Source organism: Drosophila santomea, chromosome 2L (assembly GCF_016746245.2).
Source record: "Drosophila santomea strain STO CAGO 1482 chromosome 2L, Prin_Dsan_1.1, whole genome shotgun sequence".
NCBI lineage: Eukaryota > Metazoa > Arthropoda > Insecta > Diptera > Drosophilidae > Drosophila > Drosophila santomea.
In genome coordinates, this window is record NC_053016.2 from 26,967,315 (window position 1) to 26,995,038 (window position 27,724).

At 39.9% G+C, this 27,724-nt stretch overlaps 1 protein-coding gene across 2 annotated transcripts; it reads right to left on the reverse strand.

Moving 5' to 3' along the window:
* LOC120444064 (uncharacterized protein YJR142W) lies at window positions 1-27,646 on the reverse strand. Of its 2 annotated transcripts, XM_039623582.1 has the most exons (6): window positions 27,271-27,646; window positions 27,161-27,220; window positions 1,649-1,782; window positions 936-1,596; window positions 647-863; window positions 1-523 (listed from the first exon to the last, which is right to left on the reverse strand). In XM_039623582.1, exons 1-5 carry the CDS (start codon window positions 27,341-27,343, stop codon window positions 682-684), a joined length of 1,110 nt encoding a protein of 369 aa, XP_039479516.1. In that variant the 5' UTR covers window positions 27,344-27,646; the 3' UTR covers window positions 1-523; window positions 647-681. The 2 variants fall into 2 exon arrangements, with proteins under 2 accessions (XP_039479516.1, XP_039479531.1); XM_039623597.2 differs by lacking the exon at window positions 27,161-27,220 and having other exon boundaries at window positions 27,271-27,639.
* Between the last annotated feature and the right edge of the window lie 78 nt (window positions 27,647-27,724).

Here is a 27,724-nt window from a genome sequence, read left to right on the forward strand (position 1 = left end):
TAAAAGTTTAAGTAGATTTAATATTTTGACAAAAAAAATTTTGTTTTTTTCTACGTATTTGACAAGTATATTGGAAATTATATAATCATATTTACAAAATAGTGAAAATTAAAGTTTTATAGCAATGAAAAAAAAAACTAAACAAGACCACACCTACACATACTCTAAAACAATAAATATTATTCTTAATCTACCTAATCATACCTTAAAATTTATATAATTTTTCAGCAGAATCGTAGAACTTGTCATTAATTTGTTAGATGGTTTTGGTTTGGATAAATTTAAGCCTACGTATGACCAAATAACAGTTGACAAACTTGATATACAGTCTGAGCCTCTTTGTTAAGGAGGACAGCAATACGAACGAGTACATCTATTTAAAATGGAATTAGATTAAAAAGTTGTTAGTAGACTATTTAAGTGATGAAATATTCAATAATTTGTAATAATTCTACTTGTTAAAGCTGACTGATAATCCGAAATGGAAAAGCTTGAAAGAAAGTTGTAGTTTTTATGAACTTGGCTGTAAAGAAAGTTAAATATATGTAGTCGCTAGCAAAATATAAGCGGAGTTGTAGGAAAGTTTACGTCAATTACATGAACTTTTTTTGTTTAGCGTTTCATTAATATTTCTTTGTAGCCCTACCTCATTTTTTTATTTTTAAGACATTGCATTTCGGATTAATTTGCCTTCTTGTGCCCATTCTCCACTGATATTTTTTGTAATATTGCACAGTTGCAGTTTTTGGAACCACCTGGTAAGAGCTGAGGTTGCTTTTTGGATTGCTCAAAGCGAGCCTTGTACGTATATAGGGACTGTAATGGCACGTGCAAGAGCTCAACGATTTGCGTAAAGTCAACCACTGTAAAAAAAAGATTATTTATAATTAAATATTTATGTATTAAATGACTGGTATGTCAATTAATATGTTTACCATCATCTGCTGTTATATGCCCGTGTCGGATTAGAAAGTCGATCACCACAGGCGCTGAAGTTGTCTTGAAATCTGAAGTAAAAACGCGCTCCACACAGTCCTTGGCTGTTAGCAGCTCGAAGGCCTGGACTTCCCCGTCAGCGTTTTGAGGTACAAAGTCAAGTGGTAGCTCTAAGTCGAAAACATATTCGGTGTTGGGAAAAAGGCCTTGTCGGCTTTCAAAGTAAAATGAGACACACCCTGCGGACACCAAATTCTTGACTAGATCGCAAGGAATAGATGCCTCCTCAGCAGCCTCCTTAATGGCTGTTTCTTTTATACCAAAGCCGACTGAAAGTCCACCGCCTACCATATTGTCCCACTTTCCAGGCCAGGTCTCTTTTGTGTTAGACCGCTGCTGCAGCCAAATGCATAATCCAAGCGTCGGGTGCCTTACGTAACCGTTTATATCTACGCCGTACTTACGTACTCCAAAGAGCGGAGTGGCTGCCCGTTCCATTTTAAGTAGGGCTTTGCAGTCTGCTTTTACCTCAAAATACTCATCCCTCCATCCCTGTAATGCAGGAAAAAGATTCTCAGAGCGCAGGTTACGCAAAACCTTTTCCAGTTGCTCAGTGCGCTCGTTGTAGTCACGAAAGGCTGGATTCAGCTCTACCAAACCCTGTGGTTGTTAAAGTGTTTTTAATATTATTCTATATATAGATTACACTCACCTGTTTCGTTTGCTCACAAGCACGAATGCAAAATACCTCTGGATACTTTTCGAGATGTTTTAAAACATCTGACTTAATAAGACCAACTTGTTGGCCCTCAACCACAAATGGACGAATGTCACACTTTTGAAAACCTTAAATAAAAAGCAATTTGTTAATTAAATCCCATAGTTAAAACTGAGTACTCTTAAATAAAATAAAATTTTTATATATTATATTTATACCCGATACTCGTAGAGTAAAAGGGTATGCTTGATTCGATGAAAAGTATGTAACAGGCAGAAGGAAGCGTTTCCGACCATATAAAGTATATATATTCTTGATCAGGATCAATAGCCGAGTCGATCTGGCCATGTCTGTCTGTCCGTATGAATGTCGAGATCTCAGTAACTACAAAAGCTTAAAAAAAGATTAAGCATACAGACTCCAGAGACATAGACGCAGCGCAAGTTTGTCAATTCATGTTGCCACGCCCCCTCTAACGCCAACATACCGCAAAAAACTGTCACGTCCACACTTTTCAAAAATGTTTTGATATTTTTTCATTTTTGTTAGTCTTGTAAATTTCTATCGATTTGCAGAAAAACTTTGTGCCACGCCCACCCCAACGCCCAAAAACCGCCCAAAACCGCCACGCCCACACTTTTGAAAATTGTTTTGATATTTTTTCATTATTGTTAGTCTTGTAAATTTCTATCGATTTGCCAAAAAAAATTTTGGCACTAACGCTCACAAACCGCCAAAAACTGTCAGTGTGGAAATTTCTCCTTTTCACTTCCACCAGCTGAGTAACGGGTATTAGATAGTCGAGAAAACTTCTCTCTTGCTTTATATTTAAATATTTAACAATATTAAAATTATTTATTTTCTTGCTTTGTAGAATAATTATAGATAAAAGATAAATGTCCACTGTTAAAGCCTTTTTAGACTCCCACCATTACAACTACTGAAGTTATGAAAAAATACAATATAGGAAACTAATAGATGGACCTGATTATTATCGGGAAGTTTTCTTGAATAACACGCCCACACTTTTGAAACATTTTTTGATATTTTTTCATTTTTGTATTAGTCTTGTAAATTTCTACCCATTTGCCAAAAACCTTTTGGCCACGCCCACTCCAACGTTTACAAACCTACAAAAACGGTCAGTGTTGAAGAGCCTCCTTCGCACTAGTAACGGGTATCATATAGTCGGGGAACTCGACTATAGCGTTCTCTCTCGTTTTTGGCTGAGGTTGTAGAGAACTGTACGGAAGGCTTTACAAGATGTAATGTAGACGATAAAGTAGAAGAACAAGATAAACATGTAGATGGAATCGTTTCCGACGCTATAAATATTCTTGATCAGGATAACTAGGGGATTTAATCTGTCCGAGTCCGTCTGTCAGTCCGTCTATATTGACGCACTGAGCGCAATCGAAAGAGACAGCGATTCAGACGACTCTCATGGTGTCGTCAAAAATTTAGAGACAGATCCTAAATAGTGCCATTTGACTAAGTTCTCCGTTACTTAAACACCAAAAGAAACGAACGAATTCGCCGATAAGGTCATCGAAATCATTGGGCCCAAAAAAACGACCTGATTTACACACCAAGCTGATTTAAACCACCATGGCGGTTTCTCCACTACCATAATCACTATTAAAGTCAATGCTTAAAAAAATGAACCTAAAAAGCTGTTAGGTAACCCAAAATCTCTAGGAACGAGATAAGTCCGCTCCTTAACTTGCTGCTTAACCCTACTTGCTTCCTTTTGGTGAAGACGAAACGGAGGGGAAGTGCGACAAGTCGTCGACAAATTCAAAATAAGCAACGACGGGCATACTTCTAAAGCGGGAAGTAGTTACCGTTACTAAATAGTAACAGAGAAATCTGGTTTTGGGGTCGCGCCTGGATTCCTTTTTTTCGCAACGTGGTGACTTGACCCAAGAAGGCAAGATAATAAAATAAGAGGGAGGGAAATAGATGCAGCTGAATTACGCGATATTTGTAATAATTTAACATTTCTTAAATTCCAAGAGACTGCGTGAACATCATTAGGCTCCAAAGGCTAATACAAAAGGCAAATAAGAGCAACTTTTTAAATAATTTTTGGTCTAGTTCTGGCTCCAATTTTAATGTAATAAAGAAATTTACCAAAATAATAAACAAATGTACTCTAAACGAACAGACATACGGACAGATAGATGGAAGTGAGTATACCATAAAGGGTCAGAAAAAACGCTTATTTCTATACTATCACACACTTCTTTTATTATACTCTACGGGCAACTAAAAAAATATACAAAAATATAAAACAAAAAGCAAACATTTTAGAACTTTATTAAAACAAGTTCCTATGAATGAAATTTGTATAGTCAAAATACATTTAGAGAAGTGGGTCTTTGTCCCAGGTCAGCAAATTTTTCTTCTGGTTCTATGCCATCCCATGTTCACTATAAACTCCAGAAATAAATTAGAAGCTTAAGTTTAGGGGTGTCCAGTATTTTGTATTCCACGTCTATTCCATACCAATTTCAAAAGAACGCTTCCCTAAATACCCCTGATGGTTTCGTGAGTTTATGTGATTCGGGAATTGTACGACAATGAATAAACTAAGAAATGACAGCTTGCTTAGCTTCTTAAACTTTAATCCGCCATCAAAATTGTATATTTTACACATATGTTTCAAAAGCAGCTAAATCGACTTCCGAATTTGTAAAGTTTGATAATCCTGAAACTTCATACCTTTTCAGCAACCAAGTACCTCTGAAAACATATCAAATCAAATCAAATAAAAGTGACTAAGTCGATTTTATTAAACATCCATAAATTGCCTACAAAATGAAATTGTATCCGGTTACGATAATCTTGCCAATAAAGTTAGATCAATTTTACATTTTACACATAAAGAGTGCTTTTTATCTATTATTATTATTATTTTATTATTGAGAAATTAACGCATGATTAAAATTATGCGGAATTTTGGATTAGCTATAGCAGCTGAGGGCCTTAAGCTAAGTTATATACATTTTGTTGAGTTTGGTTATATTATATGTACAAGGGAGGTTCTTATTTTACGGTTAATTACTATGTAATAGTTTTTTAAAGCTAATTTATTTATGTTATTTATGGATATGATTTTTTATTTTTGCTTATATTGTATGGTAAAGGTTCGTATTTTTTAGGAATTGTATTGTTTGGTGAATGTTTTCATATGAGGTGATTTCGCTCATTGTTTGCTTCAAGAGATTCGATCTGTTTTGCTGAAGGTCAGGACAGTCGAGTAATATATGTTGTAATGTTACGTATGTTGATGTTGCAGGTTGTGCAGATTGGTGGTGGAGTTTTATTGAGTATGTGGCTGTGGGTTAGATTGGTATGTCCTAGTCTTATTCTTGTGAATTTTATTGAGTCTGATCGTGAGATGTTTTTCGTCGGGGTGCTGTCGTGGCTAATATTTTTGTAGTGGATTGATGAGTTGTTAAATATTGAAGTTTTAAAGGTTACAGTGTTTTGTTTGATGTGATTCAAGATGTCTGATGTGTTGAAGTTTTTTTGGGTAATCAAAGGGAAATTATGTGCGTTTTTTGCTGTTTCGTCCGCGAGCTCGTTTCCTGGAATCCCGCAGTGTCCCGGGACCCATAGAATTAAGATTTTATTTCTCTTGTATTTGTTTAGGATATTTCTGATGGAGGTGGTGTAGTAGTTTTGGCTTTTTATGTTTTCAATTTCTTTTAGGGCTGATAGGGAATCTGTGCAGATTGCAAATTTTCCTCGTTGTTTGCTGGCGTGGTTGCATGCTGTCAGAATTGCTGCTATTTCGGCTGTGTATATGGAGGAGTATTGTGGGAGTATATGGTGGTAAATAATTTCTGTTTCCGTTGTTACGCTATATGAGACTCCGCTAGCTGACTTGGATCCATCTGTGTAAAGAAAGTGTCTGCCTGCTAGTGTGTTTTTTAATTCCTTGAACTTTTGTTGGTATATTAATGGTGCCGTTTCTGCTTTGGATAAGGTGTGTAGTGCGGTGTTAGTGCTTGTATTACTGCACAGCCAGTGTGGGGTTTTTTCTTTCCTGCTTGTTTCGGGTGATACATAAATATTTACTTTTTTTAGTTGTTCTATTGTGTTGTGTAGTGAAGACGGGACTTTTGGTATTCTTTTGGAATTTTTAATTTTGTTGTAAATTTTTTCAATTGGTGAGAACTTGGAGTTGATTATGATTTTGATGTTTTTTTGTGTTGCATGTATTGTTCTATGTTCTATTGGCAGTATGTTAGCTTCATGCAATAGGTTGTTAATTGGAGTGGTGCGAAAGGCATTGAAGGCGATTCTTATTGCTGAGTGGTAAATCGTTCTCAGTTTGCTCAGGGTTGATTTTGGAGCATTTCCATAAATGTGTACTCAGTAGTCTATTTTGGACATAATAATTGATTTGACCACATATATTATTGTGTTTGTGTTGCAGCAGAATTTTTTGTTGGCTAGACATTTAATGACGTCTAGTCTTTTAGCTAGTTCTAATGTAAGATTTTCTATGTGTTTGTTCCATCTGTAGTTTCTGGCTATTGTTATTCCTAGTATTTTGAGGGACGTTACATTTTGTATGGGGGTATCGATGGTTTGCAGTGTGAAGTTGCAGGTTCTTTTCCTACAAACGTGCAGATGTTTGCATTTGTTGGTTGAGAGGGATGCACCCGAGTAGTTGCACCATTGATTTATGTCGTTGAGAAGTGCGTCTAGGTTGAGGTTGTTTTGTTTTTTCCCAAGATTGTAAATTATTGTGAAGTCGTCGGCGTAAGCAGTGAAATCCATTTGTTTGTGCGTAGCTAGTATTTTGTTTAATTGGTTGAATGCTATTGCGAATAATATCACAGATAAGGGGGATCCTTGCGGTATTCCATTGTGTAGTGGTTGGGGGTTTGAGTAGCATTTGTTGGAAAGGACTGTTATTTTTCTATTGGTGAGGAAGTATGTTATGTAGTTCGAGATCCTTGGGCCTATTTTCCAGGCTATGAGTTCGTCAATGATGCTGTGGATGCCTACTCTGTCAAACGCTTTGGCGAAGTCTAGTGAGATGATCGACGCGTGGCTTTTCTTTGATAGGGATGCAGTTATCTGATAATCTAGCGTAGCTAGAGAATCAGAAACCGGTTTTCCCTTTCTGAATCCCATTTGCCGGTTATCTAGAAGCTTGCTATTTGAAGCAAACCACCATAGCCGTTTTGCTATTATTTTATCAAGGACTTTGGATATGCATGGATTGAGTGATATGGGTCGGTAGGAGTTAATGTTGGTTTTGTCCGTGTTCGGTTTGGGTATTGGTATGACGCTGCTTTAAGTTGCTGAGGTATATGTGAGCTAAGGATGTTGTTGAAAAGTTTTAGCAGTCTTTTATGTAGGTTTGCGGATAGGTTTTTAAGCATAGGATAGCCTTTACGGTCTCGGCCTGGAGTTTTTCCTTTAAGTTGGTTAAGTGCAGCAAGGAGTTCTGTAAGAGATATGTCCTGTTCGATGCTAAGCGCTGTAGGGGATGGGTCGTGTGTGTGAGGGATTGGATTTGATTTCCTTTGTATGAATGCTGTGTGGAAGTTTCTGTCAAGCGATGCTTTAGACCAGTGGGTGCAGAGGTAGTTGGCTATTTCATTATTGTCCATAATGCTTTGTGTTGTGTCATTGGGATCGGTGAGGCAGTGGATGTGGTGCCTAGTTTTCAGGCCGCAGAAATGGTTTATTTTAGTCCATATTTCTCCGATGGGTGAGCTTGGGCTAATTTCGGTTGTAAAGCTTTCCGTTGCTGATTTTTTTCTTATTTTTATTTCCCGTTTGAGTTTGGCGTTGGATTTTTTGTAGGATAATACGTTTGTCATATTAGTGTTTCTGTTGAGATTTTTCCATGCTGTTTGGTTTTCATTTCTAAATTGTTGGAGGGTTTGGTCCCACCATGGAACGTTCCGCTGTCTTCTAGAGTGGTGTGATTGGGGGATGGATTCATTGGCGGATTGGATTATTATTCTTGTAATAATAGCGAGTTCTTTATTAACATTGGAGCTTGGGGGTTTTTCAATAGACAGCTTATCCGCAATTTCCTGGAATAGGGGCCAGTTTGCTTTCTTAAGGTTAAATCTTGGACGTTCGATTGGGTTGTTCATGTTATGTTCTTCGAATAGGTCTATGTGAATTGGGTAATGGTCGCTGCCTGAAAGCGAGCTGTCCGTATACCATTTTGAGTGTAGGTTAATAGGGGGTGATCCAATGGAAAGGTCAATGTGTGTGAATGTATGATGTGTGGTAAAGTGGGTTTCTGAGCCGTTGTTAAGTGTTACGAATGAGTTTTGGTTGATAAATTTAAATAATGTGTTTCCTCTTTGGTTGTTGGTTTGTGAGCCCCAGCTCCTGTGCCAGCTATTAAAATCTCCAGTTATTAGAAGGGGTGGTTGTAAGTTGTCGTATATATTTCTGAGGTTTTGTATTGTAAAAGGTTTGTTGGGTGGGATGTAAGATGATGATATGGTGAACTTGAATTTGGAGTGAATTGTTACTGCTATTGTGTCGAAGTCAAAGGCGCTGATTTGTACATTTTGATGTTGTAATGAGTTATGGACGAGGAAAGCAACTCCTCCAAAACTGTTTGTGGCGGTGTTTTCGTGATAGATGGTGTAGTTTATTGGAATAGGTATGTTTTGAGTAGAGTGTAAGTGTGTTTCTTGTATGGATATTATCTTAGGGTTGTGTTTTTTTATAATAATTTGCAATTGGTTGTAGTGGTTAATGTAACCGTTCATGTTCCACTGTATTACTTTAAGCATTTTTTTTAAATTGGGATTTTAATTAATTTAGGAAATAGAGACACTTTACCTGTTTTGATGTATAATTGCATTCTACTTTTTTGTATTTATTTTATTTTTGTTTGTATTAGATACTGTCGCTGTCGCTATTAAGAAGTGGGGTTTTGTTGCTATTTTTTTTTTTTTTTTTGTTCAGTTTTTTCTTTAGATTTAAGGGGTTTGGCGAGAGTGTTTTGTTTGTTGGTGTAGATTCTTAGTTTTAGGTCTTCTTGTATGGAGGAGTTCAGTATTGATGTAGATGCAGTGATCGGGGTGGTGTCCATTAGTGTGTCGAGGTCATCATATGTTGTGGTGTTTCTAGATGGGGGTTTAGCGGCTGAAGAGGTGGAGGCAGTATTTTTTCCGTTCTGAAGTGAATTGGGTAAGACGATGGGTAGTTTGGTGATTGGCGTGGCTACTTTTGTTGTTTTTTCGGTTGTTATGGTTGAGTATAGAGTAGGTTGGTGGGTATGTCGTGAGTAGTAAATCATTAGGGCCTTTTTGTGGTCGACTTTTTCGAGGGTTTTTATAGATGTTAGTTCCTTTTGTTTTATAAATGCTGGGCATGTTTTTTCTAATGGGCTGTGTTTGTTGTCTGGGATATCGTATTTGCAGTTTACGCAAAATTTAGTTTTGGTGCATATTTCGTCTGTTGTTGTGTGTTGTTCTGCGGAGCAGTTGATGCATATTTTGTTTGATGAGCAAGCAGTTGTGGGATGTCCGAATCTTAGGCAGTTTCGGCATCTGAGTGGTAGAGGAATATATGGGCGTACATTCACTCTCTCGTATCCAATCATCAGTGTATCTGGAAGCGTTAGTGATGCAAAGGTGATAATGATAAGGCCAGTTTCTTTAGGTTCGTTGTTTTCAATTTTTTTAATTTTCCGTATTTCTGTCACGTTTTGTGGTTTTAGTTCATTTACAATTGTTTCGTCGTCGATGTTACGTAGATCATTGGAGTATATAACTCCTTTGGAGAAGTTGAGGGTCTTGTGCTCACTTACTTCTACGGGGAAGTTGTGAAAGTTAGTCATTTTTAGAAGTTTTTGTGCTTGTAGGGTGTCTTTAGTTTTGATTAGCATCGATCCTTCTTTTGTGACCTTGGCTGTTTCCACTTCACCGTTGCATGCGTAGTCAATAACTTTTTTCCTTAAGAATGGGCTTACGTTTTTAAATGTTTCATTGTCTGTTCTTTTTATGATTATGAATTTGGGTCCAGTGTCGAATGATTTAAATAGTCTATTTATTTCGGGAGGCATTGTTGTTGGGCACTAGCCCTTTTTGCTTTGTCACTTTTTTTTTTGTTCTCTTTTAATGTCGTTTGTTTGTCCAAAAAATTTTTTTATATGGTTAGTGTTGTTGTTGGTTTTTAACTGATAAGGCGTATAGGTCCGCTGCTAATTAGTCGCACGTCTTTACTTCTCGAAGCTTGGAGTGGTACTGTTTTATCTATTATCATTTTGGCTACAGTGGTTTAAACCGCTCATGTACGTTTCGTGTTTTGTTTCACTGCCAATCATCTTCAGATTGGACTAAAAATTAACAATGGATTAATTCTTCATACAAAAGACCAATAAGCGTGCATTTTATCGAAAAGCTGTTTTCAGCGACGAAGCTCAATTAGGTTGTTGATAAGCAGAATTGTCAATTTCAGAGTGAAGATTACCCAGAAACTTTGCAAAACCTGCCAATGCATCAGTGTCGCAAATAGAGCCATTTGAGTCGGATCCACGGTCAACAATTGAATGAAATAATAACAATTTATTATTCATTATATCGCTGTAGCAAGTACACACTGTATCTATGTACGTAAAAATAAAAGGCCTGACCTTAAAGCTGAGGGGCTCGTAAAATGTGTGTAAAGTGCAAATTACAGCAAATTCCCATGATCGGAGCACAAACGGAGTACAACTTCTGTCGCGCTCACGCTCTTTGTATAAGTGAGCATAGATATGTACACATAAGCAGTCCGGCCGATGCCAACTTCTGCGGGCGGCGCAGCCGCGGCCGATTCGATATTAAAAAAGCTATAGTTGAGTTCCCCGACTATCTGATACCCGTTACTCAGCTAGTGGAAGTGCGAAGGAGGCTTTTCAACACTGACAGTTTTTGCGGATTGTGGGCGTTAGAGTGGGAGTGACTAATAGTTTTTTTGCAAATCGATAGAAATTTACAGGACTAATACAAAAATGAAAAAATATTAAAACATTTGTCAAAAGTGTGGGCGTGGCAGCTTTGCGCGGTTTGTGGGCGTGGAAAAAAGTTTTTTGGAAAATCGAGCGAAGAGCGCTGCAGGTGCAGTGGTACACCTAGGCCTACACTAGGCGTTCCAAACATACTCCCCCGTTGGAAAAGGTACGGTTCCAAATATATCGAAATCGATGGGCAGAACGGCTAGTTTGGCAACGGCTCTCTTGATTAGACCCGTAGCTTTACAGACCATAGCTACCCTGATGACGCCGTCCCCGCCGGGTATGATTTCCTGGATGCAACCAAGCTGTCATCTCAATGGTGAATGTTGTCCTCCTTCAGCAAAACTATGCTTCCAACCTTGATATTGGCTTTTTCTTGTAGTGTGGACACATACTCGCAGCTTCATCTTTTCCAGAAGTATTTTTGCATCTGTGTCACCCGTTAACATCTGATGCTCAGCAAACTTTGTGTAGCTTTGTGTAACTTTAGAAAATGCTCCGTCGTTAGTACCTCAAGACTTCGCCATTCTCTGAAATTGGACAGAGTGGACGGTAGTTAAGGATGGCAGAAGTCTCATACGCAAAAGTTTTTAATTCATCGAAGATAGATGCACCGACGACTGTGAAGAAGTGAAATTTCGCCGACTTAGCAGCAGCCTCCCAAAATCCACCAAAGTGCAGGGCACGCGGGGTGGTGAACTTTCAATCGATCCCATCAGCTAAGCAGGCGGAAGATATCGATGCCGTGTGCGGTTCGCCCCAAAATAGCTCTCGCTGTTCGGCAAGCTCGCTCTTTGCACCGCTCTTTGTCACTCCATATGGTACGCGTACTGCCTCGAAGGATGTGATGAATCTTAGTGCTGCGATGAAAGAATCCGTCTTAAGATCCTGGACGACTTCCAAATTTACTTTTGTTAATAAATTTTTGGATTTTCACAGAACCAAATTATTGTTGGGAAGACACTAGACACTTAACTAGAATGCACGAATTGGTTAAATATACATATCTTTTTTGTGCTCCATTTTATTCGGAAATGCAGACTGCCTAAGAGAAATCATGGCTTCAAAATAAAAACGTATAGGCCTAAGCTTACAAAAGTAGTTAAGCTGAATAGCTAACGCGACAGCTTTAGCGAGAGAAGAAAAAAGGGCGAAATGAAAGACTTGAAAACCGTTTTAAGTGCAGTGGTATTCGCGCATGACTAGTTGCTGCAATCTGTTTCGAACAATAACAAGGCCGGTTTCTTTGAGATCAGATTTCTTCAAAATCTTTTTTATTTCAGTTACTTCCTGATGTGCAAGTTTTCTTAGCATAATATTTTCGGTAATTCCTCGCATATCGTTTGAGTAAATTACACTTTTCGTTGTGTTAGGAGAGAGACTTACGGAAATGTTGATGTTGCGGGCAACAGCTTTTAGCTACATAAGTGTTTTAGCATGTAAGTTGTTTTTGTTTTCTTAGGGAGTGTTCCGTTTTTAAGCTTTTTGCAGTCTTCGACTTCTCCTACGCATGCAAAGTCAAAATGGTTTTTTAATAAGAAATGGAGAAACTCTTGCAAGGTCGAGAACTGGGTCGGACCTGTTTACAATAATATATTTGGGTACGGTAGAATTTACTAGTACGGTACTAATAAATAGTAGCCTCGATCGGTCGGATTCTCCATCTTGGTGTTGCTGTTAATATGTCGGTTATGTTTGGTGGCTTTAGTTCGCTAGCGCTGGTTATAACGGAAGATATTAAGACTTGTTCTTGGATTGGGTAAATTGTATAATGAACTTTGAGTTTCCTTAGCAAAACTAAGACCCGACTGATCTTAAAAATAGTACGATTTTACGCGTATAATAATTTCATACTTTATATTGGAGTAATTGTCTTAAGTGTATTTAGCTTGCAAAATATGCGAACACAACGATTTTTAGGTTCTTAATTGCGTCTAGAATTGTTTCTAGAAACTCAATATAGTAATTTATTATGTAACTTAGTTAAATAACTGTTACTCGTAAATTGTCCACAAGGCGGTCAGTCGGGTGATGGACAAGGGGAATAACGTGTAGTATCAAGCTTGCTAGAAGAACGCGCCGTAATTGTCCATACACCCGGAAGTGCGACTATACTCTCAACGCGAGGGCGGCTGGAAACAGGTCCCCTGGCAAGGTTATGTCCCTGCCAGAGGATGCTGGCAAATGGAAGTCGGGCGTCCCGGGCCGGACTAAGGTGTCAGTCGACCCGTGCCGAGAGTCAGCCTAACTGAGAGCCCGGGTCACAAAAATAGCTCATTCTCAAACGGAGAGCTCAGGGAACCTGGCGACCCCCTGTTCTAAGAAGAATTACCCGGGCGTCGCGGATCTCCGCCCGGGTGGACCCTCCTTTTCTCCGCAACTCGTGGGAATCACATGGAGTCAATAAAAATAAATAAAAAGAAGTCGGGATCTCCCAAAAAACCTACTCAAACGGCAGTGACGACTGAGTCTGGCCGCACAAACTTCAAGGCAGCGAAGTTGGCGAGTGAGCTCACCTGCCTGGCCAACACCACAGGATCGGGGGGTTCGGGTGAACCCCGCCTCAAATCTGAGGCGACTGAGTGCAAGCAGCCCAAAGCCGTCGCCATTGGAACATCTCCAGGCCCTAGTGCAATGATGCACTAGGCGTCAGGCGCAGCCAGCGACGGCAAGCACTCAGTGGCAACCGGTAAAGGCAAACACACCTACGAAGAGAAACGATCTGCAGGTCAAATCCTACGCAGCCAGGAGAGATCCAAAATGGCTCCTTCGGCTGAATGGATGAAGAAGGTGGAATGGGCTAGATCCGTTTTGCCAAACTTCGGCAAGGAAGCCTCCAAACCACCCAATCCTACAGAGGTCAAGAAGCGACCTCCAACTAAGAGGGAGCGCTCCCAGGACGTTCCCTCCGACCCCTCGGCAAAGCGGCAACGCGTACAGCCAGGGCGATCCTTTGCGTAGATCACAAAAAACCGCATTCTCCTGGGCGTGGTCGACAGAAACGACCCGAGTGGCAGGATTCCACGTAATAAGTGGAAGTGGGTGCAGCCCTAGCCACAAAATGCTTCGAGATTCTAGCCAAGGAACCTGGCCCCCCTCCTGTCTGCAAAGACGTGGTATGGTTCCAAGGCGGCGTCAAGGTGATCGCCTGTGACGATGAACGCTCTGCGGAGCTGTACAAAGCCGCAGTAAAGGAGGTGTATGAGGGCGCCGTACTTGTTGCGCTGAGCTGGTGCGACCCCGTCCAAGGATCTGGATCCCGGCATCTATCAAGGCGCCGGACTAGATCCTCACCATGCTGCAGCGTTGCAACCCGCACCTTCCCGCACCTTCGGACTGGCGAGTGGTGAAGGTCGACGAAATGGAGGGGCCAACAAACCAGGCCATCCTCATCCTAAACAAGGAGTCCCTAGCTCCCTTTGAGGCCGCTCACGGGGAGCTAAACTTTGGGTTTAGCTCGGTGACCATAAAGGTCTACAAATCAGACTCTGCCAAGAAGGATCAGGAAGGCAGTGGAGGAGTGATCGAGGAGATTGCCTCCAAGATCGAGGCATCGGAAACCGATGACGGCTACTCGACCGATGCCTTAATCCTCCGCAGCCTTGCGAACATGGGTCCAATGACGGACCTAGACACATCGGACGAGGAGGGGGGAGCCGATACAGCCGTGGTGGAGATGCCCACAGCAGATGTCCGTTTCTGCAAATAAACCTCCACCACAGTAACGCAGCTTCCGCTGCTCTTCAACTAGTGGGAGGAAAGGTTTCAGGATTAGGGACTAAGGAATATAAACTTCTAACAGCTCCCAGCGAAGGTAGCCAAAAAGCACCTTAGCATTTTTCTGCTCCATAATTACAGCGATGCAGAAAACGCGGCAGCCACCGTGGAGAGTCAGCCATCTCCGTTCCTAGTGCTGTCATCGTACATGGCCTACGAGAGGCAAGAACCGCCGGATGAGCTGGTAAGGAGACTGGTAGAAGACAGCGAAAAGAAAAGCATAGGCCTACTAATAGGCTGTAATGCTAACGCCCACAAACGCGGTAAGTCTCTTTTTAACTTTATCTTTAGTTCAAATCTCTTCATATGTAATAAGGGTAATGACCCCACCTTTATTATTAAGAATCGAAAAGAGGTAATAGACCTAACTCTCATCTCTAAACCACTATTAAAGACAGTAACTCACTGGAGGGTGCTAGATAACCACTCTTTTTCGGACCATAGGTATATAGAAACGACCTTTACAACCAATCCCTCAAAACCAGTAGTTTTCACAAACCCAAGGAAAACAGACTGGCAAAAATACAAAAATATTTAAAGGGAAAAAATCTCAACGGATCCCCCTCCATACCCCCAAAAAATTTATAGTCTAAACGAACTAATTTCAAATTTCACAGAAACCTGCAACTATGCACTAAAAAAGCACTAATAGTAAGCCCAAAAAAAACAGAAAACCTCCCTGGTGGTCAGCAGAACTGTCCCCCCTCCGAATAGACCGCAGAACCATTTTTAACAGGGCCGAGGCAGGAAATGAGGAGGCCCTGTGGACCGCCTACAAGAGAGCCCCTGCAAATTACAAAGCCATCAGGAAAGCAAAGCGATCCTCGTGGCATTCCTTCTGCTCAGAAATTGAAAACACAACTGAAGCAGCCAGACTTAGAAAAAACCTATCCAAATCGGCCACAACCCTAGGCTACCTTAAAAGAGCAGATGGCTCCTGAACCAGCACGAGTGTGGAATCTCTGGAGATACTTCTAGACACTCACTTCCCAGGAAACAGCCAAAACGCTCTCACCCCCCCATCAAACGCCACACTAGCAAGTATCGAACTGTGCATAGACCCAAAGGTCCTCCATTGGCCATACACAGCTTGAAACCATACAAATCCTCAGGTACAGACAAAATCATACCCGCACAAATCCAGCATGCGGGAAATATAGCCATAAACTGGCTTTTTGACATTTTTAAAAGGTCCCTACTTCTTGGACACCTACCACAATTGTGGCTAGAGTCCCGTATTGTCTTCATCCCCAAAGCTGGGAAACCATCACACACGACCCCCAAGGACTTTAGACCAATCAGTCTGTCATCCTTCCTGCTAAAGACCCTTGAAAGAATCATCGGCCTGCATCTGAGATTAACTCTCAACCCTAGTCTTATCACAGACACGCAACACGCCTACAAGGAGGGAAATCGACAGAGACAGCACTACACTCTCTCGTCTCCAAGATAGAAAAATTAATGTCCCAATGGCTGCAGGATAATAGCTTATGCGGATGACGTTGCTGGTTCTCTTTACTAGGAATATACCAGACTAGTCCCACCTATCCTCAACAATCAAAGACTTTCCTTCAGTAGCAGCGCAAGGTACCTGGGCGTAATACTTGACAGGAAACTAAACTGGAACTTGAATCTCACAGACAGATATAAAAAAGCTTCAATAGCACTCTTCACGTGCAAGAAAGTAATAGTGGTCGTCAGACCAATACTACTGTACGGGGTCGTGGTATGCTGAAAAAGAAATCCAGCATAAAAATGCCAGCAAAAATGCAAAGAGCTGCGGCACTCTGCATCAGCAGTGCTTTACGAACCACCCCAAAAGAAGACCTAAATGCCACACTCAACCTCCCAAGCCCGGAACTAGCTGGCATGGAACAGGCTACAGTAGCGGCAATCAGGCTTAGCGATACCAAACAGTGGAACCCACAAGAAGCGGGTCACTCAAGTATCCTAAAAAACATTCAAATAGTCCCCTCCAGGACAGACTACAGCACTCCAACGGAGTACATAGAAACACCTTTCAACACAATCATCCCAGAGAGGGACGATTGGAACTCACGAACACCTGGCACCCAGAATGCTATATGCTTCTATACGGCTTCTATATGCTTCAAAACTACAGAACAGAGTAGGAGGAGGAGTTTACTCCGAACATCTTGTACAGACTCCCCGATCATTGCAGCGTTTTCCAAGCTCCCAATAAGGGAGGCCCTAAAACACTTAAAATCACTAAAGCCGGAAGGCATACATGTAAACATTTTCAGTGACAGCCAAGTAGCTATCTCTAGTCACTCGAAAACAGTATCGAATTGCCGATCATCTTTACACGAGATGACACAACAATTCGTAATCAGCCTTATATGGCTACCCGGACACAGGGACATAGAAGGCAACTGCATCGCAGATGAACTAGCTCGAGAAGGCACTACCGCGCCACTAATACTAGAGATGGAGGGCATGAGTATGCCTTTAGCCACTTGCAAACTACTACTTAGGAAAAACCGCAACAAACAGACAATATGGGAAAACACCACACACTGTCGCCTAACACGCCAAATATGGCCAAAAATAAGCTTAAAGAGAACGTCAAAACTTTTAAGATTGACCAGAGCAAACCTCAGCACTGCTATGAGAGTCATCACAGGGCATTGGTCGATAGGCACCCATGCCAGAAGACTAAGTGCCCCGTATAATGATTTCTGCCGTAGCTGTAGGGACCAAGAAATGGAAGAAACGGTAGAGCATCTACTATACCACTGTCCAGCACTGCAAGTGAAAAGACTTGCTCAATTAGGAAGCAGATTCCTGATAGACACGTGCGACCTGTCCGACACCGATCCACATCGGATACAAAAATTCACCAGCGCCTCTGGCTGGGGAAACTGCTAACTTCACACGAACCTCTACGGGCAAAAGAGGAAAAAATACACGGTATCACAATGGACCTCTAATGGTCTAAGTGCGTCGGATAACCGACGGCCGGTGAAACCTAACCTAACCTAATTATCCACACAAAACTGCCACGCCATCACTTTTGAAAAATGTTTTGATATTTATACCCGTTACTCGTAAAGTTAAAGGGTTACAGTTCACATTTGACAGCCTACGCCATCGGTCGTGTTCTTACGCGGGACGTTTATATAGCGCAGCATCCAAATTCGAAACCAAAACATACGAAAAATACAGAGTGCTTATCTGTATTCTGTTCAGCGCGACGGTCAACACAGCAGCTCTTAAGAACCCTTATCATGCCTGTCCCGCCAGACATCTTTTTTTTTTTTTTTTTTCCTTCTTTTTCTTATTTATTGAATCTTCCCTTTTACTTAAGAGACTAACAATAAGTTTTCAAATCTTATTCTAAGCTAGCTAATTATCATTTTATGAGATGATTTGTGCTATGTGGCCTAACAAATTTAACGCTGGGCTGGTTGATCGTTGCGGTGCAGTCGACTTTGGCTGCATACTCGAAGAAGTTTCCTTGCAAGGGGATTTGGATGTGAGCCTAGTTTTTCCTTGTATTTAACTTTTCTCTCTGTTATTGTCTCAATGACAAGTTTTATTTTTAGGTCTTTGTGTATATTCTCGTTCCGAAGATACCATGGAGCTCCGGTTATGATTCTCAGAATCCTAGACTGTGCTCGCTGAATGATGTCGATGTTGCTTCTCGATGCATTGCCCCATAGCTCGGAGCCATAGGTCCATATGGGTTTAAGAACGGAGTTATACAAAAGGACTTTGTACTCCAGGCTCAGGGGAGACCGAACGTTTATAAGCCAGTGTAGATCCTTTGCTTTTAGTCTCAGGTGCGTCGTCTTGGCCTCTATGTGTTTCCGCCAGGTGAGCCGCTTGTCCAGATGAATACCTAAGTATGTTACGTCATCGGCTTGTGGGATGCGCGTGTGGTTCATAACCAAGGGCGGGCAGCTTTGTTTGTTAAGGGTAAACGTAACTTGTTTGCATTTTTGTTCGTTTACTCGTATGCGCCAATTTGCAAGCCAATTCTCTACACATGTTAAATAGCGTGCTAGTTGCATCGTAGCTTTTACTGGGCATCTGGATCGACTCAGTATTGCAGTGTCATCAGCGAATGTGGATATTGTTAGCTGGTAGTCTGTTGGGATGTCCGCTGTGTATAGGGTGTATAGAAATGGACCTAATACACTTCCTTGGGGCACTCCAGCTTCTATAGTACAATCGCTTGAATTGCTTGAACTACATCTAACCGCGAACACTCTTTTGTATAAGTAAGACTTTAGAAGCTTATGTAAGTTTTGAGGCAGCAGTTTGGTTATTTTAAACATAAGTCCATCCAACAATACTCTATCGAATGCTTGTGCAACGTCTAAGAATAAAGCTGTACAATATTCACGATGCTCAAAAGCAGTGCGAATTTCCGTTGTGATGCGGTTAACCTGCTCAACAGTTCCATGTTTTGCCCGAAAACCAAATTGGTGCGATGGGAGTGTGTCGTGTGTTTTAAGGTGGGGACTGATTCGTAGCAGCAGTACTTTTTCAAATAACTTGGAGAGACAAGTAAGTAGGCTTATTGGCCTGTATGATGATGGCTGTGTTTTGTCTTTCCCAGGCTTAGGGATCATAACTATAACTGATTTCTTCCACTTTTGAGGAAAGTATCCAATTTTGGTAATAGCGTTGAAGAGTAGGCAGATTTGTAGAACTGCACACATTGGAAGCTCGATGATCATTTTCGGTGTTATTAAATCGAAGCCAGGCGATTTTCCAGTCTTCAGTTGGTCTCTAATGACTTTCGTTATTTCGCTTGGCCGAAATTCTATGGGATCTTGTGGTGCTAATTCAGATGCAGTTAAGGGTGGAAGAGTAAATGAGTTAGTGGCTGGATTGGGTTGAAATACCTTTTTGAGATGATCAGCGAAGACTCTTGCTCTGTCCATGTCACTACGAGACCAGTTTCCGGTAGAGTTACGGAGGGGTACGACAGTTTCAGCTGGTGCCTGCAGATTCCTGTGGGCTTTCCACAATGAGTTTTTTGTGCTGGTGGGCGTGAGGTTCTCGATGTAACGCAGTTGTGCGTCCGCTTCTTTTTTCTTAAGCGCTTTAGTAAGTCTGCGAGAAGCTGCTTTTAGTCTACTCTTTGCGCCAGGTGATCTGTGCTCCTGCCACTCCCTTCGAAGTCGTCGTTTTTCAAGCACAAGGAGTTCGGTATCTCGACTTGTCATGTTGAACTTTTTACTGCATCCGTTGGTATCTTGTGGAGTTGACGCTTTTGCTGCTGCGACTAGTGTTGATTCTAGGCTACCAGCAAACTGATCGATGTCTTGCTCGGTTTCCAATGAGCTAGAGAAGTCGGTATGTGAACAAACATATTTTTTGTACCTCTCCCAGTTGGTCCTGTTGCTTGTGAGTCTATACGGCCGCTCGATGTGTTGCAGTTGGTACAAAAGATTAAAGAGCACCGGGCAGTGATCAGATGAAAGTTCTGAAAGTGCCTCAGCTGTAATCATTGATTGGGATATCCTTTTGGTGATGGCAAAGTCAATCAAGTCTGGAAGCTCTTTAGGATCTGCTGGCCAGTATGTAGGCGTACCCGGAGAAACATAATTAAGCTTGTTTTGCGGTTTAATAATTGCGTTGTATAGCTGTTTTCCTTTAGGGGTCGCTATCCGAGATCCCCAGTACATGTGCTTGGCATTCCAATCACCAGCTGCAACAAACCTTTCACCGAGCGAGTCGAAGAGTGTTGTGAATTTGTCCTCTGATAGTGTGAAGCGGGGTGGGCAATAGACAGCAGCCAGAGTGAGAGCACCGTTATAGCCTTGGAGGCTTATAGAGGTAGGTTGTAGGCAATCTTCTTGCCAATTACTAACAAAGTGGTGTTTGATTCGCGATCGTATTAGTATGCCAGTGCCTCCATGGGCCTTGCCATCCGGGTGATTCGTAAAGTAAAATTTGTATCCTGGTATTTGAAAATTGTACTTTTCAGTGAGGTGAGTCTCTGAGAGTAGCATAACATCAATGTTTCTGTCGGCTAAGAACTGAGCAAGTTCTAGCTTGTGCCGCGAAACGCCATTAGCGTTCCAGGTTGCTATTATTAGGGGAGTCATTATACTGTTTTAGAGGAAACGAGCATTTGAATAAGGATGTTTTGGTTCCTCATAAGCTCTTGCATAGTTGTTTGCATGAAGGCCATAAAGTCTTTCATGCTTTGCTGCATCGAAAGCATAATCGCTTCAACGCCAATTGGCTGCTGTTGCATGTTATCGTGAGTGTTTGTTTGATGAATGGGGGTGTCCGCTGCTGGTGTTTGGATCCCTGATTTTAGTGCACTTGCAAAGGAAATATTTGGCGCTGTTCGGTAGCTGGTAGACAGAGGGATGTTAGTTGTACTCGGTTCCATTGCTTTGTGAATTGCTGGTGTGGTACGATCACGAACTGAAGTCACTCGTTTGTTTAGGCGACACTTAAGTTCCTTGTAAACAATGCATCCTCGCCAGTTGGCAGTGTGGTTTTCGCCACAGTTGCTGCATAATTTAATTGAGCTGTCGTCCTTGTTCTTGGGACAGTTTGCGGTACTGTGAGCATCGCTGCAAACAACGCAGATAGATTTTAGGGTGATTTTTGGTGTGGCCATATTCTTGGCAGTTAGTGCACTGCACAGGCTGCTTGCGCTTGTGTGGCTCTTCGACGGTTATACTCCGGTGCAGTAGAAACTGGAGTTTATAAATAGGATGTACTTCATTTTTGCTGATTTTTTGACTCGATGGCTCCAGTTCGACTTTGAAGAGTGGCTGCGGCTCTTTCTTCCTGTTAAGAATGTTGATCACCGTTTTTGCCTTAAAGTTTTTCTCCTTTAGTGCCTCGATAATTTCGGATGGGGTCACTGATGATTCAATTCCCTTAATGACGACCTGCAATCCTTTGGCACTTTTAAGCTGGTAGGTATAGTAACTCTTTCCAGCTTCATCCAGGTACTTGGTCACTGATCGATGGCTAGACTCATCCGGAGTCTGCACTTTCGTTTCATGTATGTTTCCCTTGGTAAGAGGTATAACGTGGAACCTGTTTTCTCCGATGATCGTAGCTAGTTTGTTAACCAGTGCGCTTGAGGTTTTCTCTCGTATAAATATTGGAGGCGGCTTAGTCTTCTTCTGCTCCTGTTCTTTCATTGGATGCACTTCGCAGTCATCCAGTAGTGCAAACCTATTTGAAGTTGAGTTGTCAACGTTGGTGCGATTTATTTTCGGCTGATTGCCAGCCTGTTTGTGTTGTGGGCTTAGCTTTCGCTTTATTTGAATGTAGCGATCCAGCCCTGTTTTAAACAGTTTTGTGTTTTGTCTTGGTTCTTGTCCGCTTTTGTTTTCTAGAGTCGGAGAGAGTGCACTTGCTTTGGTTGTTGTTGTTTCAGCAGAAATGTACACAACTCTCGGTACTGAGCATAGTGTTGATGTTGTTGTTGTTGCTATAGGTGCAGTTGCAGTAGATATCGAAGTTACTGTGCTGGTAGCTACAGAGCTTGGCACCGTTTGCAATGAGGAGAGCGCGAGAGAGACGCTCTCAATGCGTTCGGGTTCACATTGTGCAGTCATAAGCATTGGTGAGCAGGACCGCGATCGTTTGCTTTCTGCCAGACATCTGGAGGGAGCAACTTTCGGACGATATTTTTCTAGTAGCGACTAGAACAAATGAGGAATCGCTGACAAACATCTCTCATTTCATAATCTAAAAAACAATCCAAGGTTAGAAAAACATCTCAAGCAGAGAAACTAAAAAACCTTATCAGCTTGCTTTAAAACATTTCCAACGTTAATATACCAATTAAAATTACAGAACGCCGAATTCTTAATTGTGTTAAAGGGGTTACTTATTCATACGATCTTCGAGGAGTCGACGAAAAAGATATATTAGAAAACCTCAGATCTCAATAAGTAGAACCTCGGCATAAAATCTGAAACCGGTCTGATTAAAATCACTTTCAAATTCACATCATACCGTTATGTAAACACATCCAACAAAAGGCTACTTAAAGGAAAACCCGACCAAAACCAGATCAAAATTAAAATCCCTCTTATCAACAACAAATCTTTCCTAATCATACAAACATTAATTTTTATTAACAATTTTCTTAACTCATAAAATATATATAATGGCCCTGAAACATCCCTAACATGAATGGTTACCGGAACAACTACATCGAATTACTAATTCTAATTAAACGACACAATCCAAAAATCATCTCACTTCAAGAAGCTTTTTTGGGAAATCGATAGAAATTTACAAGGCTAATACAAAAATGAAAAAATATCAAAACATTTTTCATAAGTGTGGCCGTGGTAGTTTTGGGCGGTTTGTGGGCGTTAGAATCGACAAACTAGCGCTGCGTGTTTAAAAAGTATCGCGAATTTTGAATTTTCATGAATTACGTATAATCGAATTTCGATTTTTTGTTGTGGCGTTATGTTGGTACTCATGTTCGTTCGAACCAGAATCGTAATTTTTTTAAAGTAAAATGTCCATGTTCACGTTTGAGTTCTTGACAATTACGTATTTTAGTTTTTGAGTTTATTTTTATATTTTTATCAATACACGTATTAAGGGTATATAGTTTTATTTTAATAACCTTTATTAAGTAAAAACAAGAGAGAACGCTATAGTCGAGTTCCCCGACTATCTGATACCCGTTACTCAGCTAGTGGAAATTCGAAGGAGAAATTTCCACAATGACAGCTTTTGTTGGTTTGTGGGCCATAGAGTGGGCGTGGTAAAAATGATTTTTGGCAAATTTACAAGGCTAATGAAAGGAGTCTTCAACACTGACAGTTTTTGGTGGTTTGTGGGCGTTAGAGTGGGCGTGGAAAAAAGTTTATTGGCAAATCGATAGAAATTTACAAGACTTATACAAAAATGAAAAAATATTAAAACATTTTGCAAAAGTGTGGGCGTTGCAGTTTTGGGCGCCTACAAACAGGCGTTGGAGTGGGCGTGGCAAGGTGAATAGACAAACTTGCGCTGCGTTTAAGTTTGCATGCTGAATTTCAACGCTTTTATAGTTCCTGAGATCTCGACGTTCATACGAACAGACAGACGGACGGACATGGCCAGATCGACTCGGCTATTGATCCTAATCAAGAATATATATGTATACTTTATGTGGTCGGAAACGCGTCCTTCTGCCTGTTACATTCTTTTCAACGAATCTACTATACCCTTTTGCTTTACAAGTAAAGGGTAAAAAAATTATTCAAAATAATGTGTGAAATCAATAAAACTATATTAATAAAATAGAAAACTCTACTGTAAAATCAACAATGACAAGAGAGAACGCTATAGTCGAGTCCCCCGACTATCTGATATCCGTTACTCAGCTAGTGGAAGTGCGAAGGAGTCTTCAACACTGACAGTTTTTGGTGGTTTGTGGGCGTTAGAGTGGGCGTGGAAAAAAGTTTATTGGCAAATCGATAGAAATTTACAAGACTTATACAAAAATGAAAAAATATCAAAACATTTTTCAAAAGTGTGGGCGGTTAGTGGGCGTTAGAGTGAACGTGGCAAAAAGATTTTTAGCAGATCGATAGAAATTTATAAGACTAATAAAAAAATATCAAAACATTTTTCAAAATTGTAGGCATGGCAGTTTTGGGCGGTTTGTGGGCGTTAGAGTGGGCGTGGCAACATGAGTCAACAAACAAACAGACGGACATGGCCATATCGACTCGGCTATTGATCCTGATTAAGAATATATATACTTTATATGGTCGGAAACGATTCCTTCTGCCTGTTACTACGAGTAACGGGTGTAAATATCAGTTGTCTCTAGAGCTGTTTACCAAAAATTTTAAAAAGCCTGGAGCATATCTAGAGTCAGTCACAAAAAAAATAGTATGTCGTTACACATCTTGATGTTTTAAAGTTTTTGTCCATACACTCCAACGCCCTAGACGGAAGTATTGAATCCACTTTCCGAAAAAAATTATTTCATTTTTTTCTTTTCATGTCGATGGAAACTTCATTATATTTGAAAATTCTCTTTCGCACGTCCGTGGAAGGCCCAATTTAGGGCGGAACTATCTTTAGATACTAAAACTTGTTTATTGTTTTAATTGATAGTTTTGCCTGAGAATATTGTGTCAAAGCAAATTCTCGAAATTGTGGAAGAGATGCCGTCCGGCATTTACTGGCGTTGGGCCATAGACGCAAACCATGTTTTTCATATTTGTGTAAGTGATAACTAATAAACTACTGAACCGATTTTCATTATCTAGAAATAATTTTAAAGGGCATATAATATTGTTTTATATAGACTAAAGATTTTAAAAGCTAACAATTATGAGACACTTGTGGACAGCAATTACAACGAATCACGAGTTTTGATTTTTGAAGCCTGTTAGACAGGGTTAATTTTCGAATTTCGAAAAGATTTTTGTTTGAGAAGAGAATGTTGTAGTTTGTTGACTTTAGACTAAAATTGTAACCAACATTACTTAAAAAATTATGATGTCAGCGGCGATATGACTCTTGTAAACTTCGTTGAAATACAATTTTCATTTTCAGGCAGCACTCTAAATAAATATTATATGGATATAAAAAGAATTGTCTTCATATCCCTACAAAGCGACTGCATAAACATTTTTTTTGCGGCCCTTAAAGGTAGGTCTCCCCTTAAGAGTTACATTACATTACCAGCCCAAACCACTAATAATTCGAACAGCATGATTTGTTTGCAGAGCGCAATGTTCAACACACGATATTTTCAATTGTATTACAGATTAGGAATACCAATATATTTTTTCTAAGAGAGAATTTTATTCTAATTGTGGACGTGGCAGTTTTGTGGCGGTTTATGGGTGTGGCAACAAGGCTCAACAAACTGGCACTCCGTCTTGTCTGTGGAAACTGTATGCTTAATCTCAGCTCTCTAGCTGATCTCGACGTTCATACAGAGACAGAGACGGAAGGACATGTCCAAATAGACTTCTGTGTAATACATTTATAGCGTACGTTTTGATTTGATTCTTTTTATTAAAAAGAGTCCCTATGAATCGATATTCCCTATATTATATAGTTAAGAAATATATACAAAATATGAAAGAATCGATGCGATAGCTAGTTACGGTAAATTTCTCATGGGCTTATCAGTTTCTATTATTGTAGCGTGTGACATCGAAAAAGAACATTTGTTATCAGTGCGCCTGAAGTTCTTGTCCAGTGATCTTCAAATCTTCTGTCCAAAATATATATTCGGACATCAAATTTAATAAATTATATTTTTATTAAATATACGCACATCGTTGTTTTTTAAATTTGTTAATTTCGCGTGCGACATGGTAAGTAAAATATTTTTTATTTTATGTAGAATATCATCTGCACAAATTAAAATGTCACTGTATAATAAGTTGTTGACTTCTTCAACTATATAATTTAAGTTAGGTAATTAAATTTTTCATATAAGAATATGTACATTTTTATAACTTTACTGAAGATATTTTGTTAAGTCTGAAATTCATTTTAAAATTAAAAAAGGAGAGAACGCTATAGTCGAGTTCCCCTCTATCTGATACCCGTTACTCAGCTAGTGAAAGTGCGAAGAAGGCTCTTCAACAGTGAAAGTTTTTAGTGGTTTGTGGGCGTGTTTGTAGTTCCTGAGATTTCAGCGTTTAAACGGACGGACATGGCCAGATCGACTCCGGCTATTGATCCTGATCAAGGATATATATACATACATAAATACTTTTTATGGTCGGAAACGTTTTGTTCTGCCTGTTACATACTTTTCATCGTATCATCTAGTATACCCTTTTACTCTACGAGTAAAGTGTATAATTAAGTCTTTGTACATGTTTGTTTTTAGTTTGAATGCGTACAAATGTCGCGTGCGACATCAGAGAATTACCCATATACTTTATATCGTCAGAAACACTTCCTTTTGTCTGTTACATACTTTTCAACGAATCTAGTATACCCTTTTACTCTACGAGTAACAGTTATAATTATCGTCTGGGTTTCTGCCTGTCCTTTTAGACTATCTTGTTTGTAAACCACAGTGAGGAACGCGGCCGTTAAATAAATTCACAAAGTTCGGTTAGTCCACAAAGTTGAAACAGATGATATCAATAGTGCTGAATGTTCATTTTTTTAATGGTTGTATTTTCAATACCATTAATGCTCATTAAAAAAAATTCTCAAGAAAGTTTTTTAGGTACTTAAAATTTTCTTTACTTTTGGCATATTTCGGTAAAGTGCACGTTTGGAAGTTATCAAGAAATAAAAGCGACAGTGAAAAAGGAATTCGACTAAATAAAAACACTTTTTAAAATATTCCCATTCGATATGCTACAATAGGAAATTTTCATGAGATTATATTATTTTATATATAGTGGTATGTATTTACTCGAATATAAAATACATACATTTTCTTCTCAATAGTTGATAATAAAACTTTCGTTTGTTAAATAATCATTACTTGTTTGATGTGCAACACATGCCCAGTTCGTAAATCAGTTGGGGTTCATTGTAAACTATTTTAGTATTTATATATATAAAAAGGATTTTTACATATAATTTGTATAAATGTATGTATTCAGGTAACGTTGTGTGTACAAATTTTTAAAAATGATCTTGCTCAGAACCCTATACCTAGTTATTTGAGAATACTCATGATACAGCCATATCAACTGGAACAGTCACAGATAATTGTTTTATAGATACGCATATGTATGTACATGTAATACATTTAAATTTTTCAAGCAATTTCATACTTAAGAACATGTATATATGGAAATAAAATAATCGATATGTCCCATTAACTTTGGTTAATGCTGAAAATCATAACATTAATTTAGGTTATTGCATTGGCGTGCTTTCTTACCTGAAAGGTAAAAGTTGTTAAACTTTTGGGCTAAGATCAGCAGCCGCGATAGCTTTACTTCGGTTGAAGACATTTAAACTATGTACGTTCTGATCGTATCTAGAGAAAATAGCTGTTCCAACGCCGGGTTATTTTTTACCGCTTTATCAAGGAAAAAAATATGTTTGCTTTTTCGATAAAGTCCAAAGCAGAAACTTTAACAACCACTTTCAACGCACTTTTTTAATTGGCAATACTTTATTGGACAAACTCAGACCAGAAAATAATGATAACACAGACTGAATTAAGAAAGGTGAGTAATGCAGAGCCTAACTCAATGGTCGTAAGCGTTTTCCAGCACTTATTGAGGAAAACAGACTTCGTATAGAGATGCTCTGTTTGCACTAAATATTTATCAGTGACCGTAAGCATTAAGTCAATAGCTCTGAAATTTAAAAATTGTCTTTCGAGATAA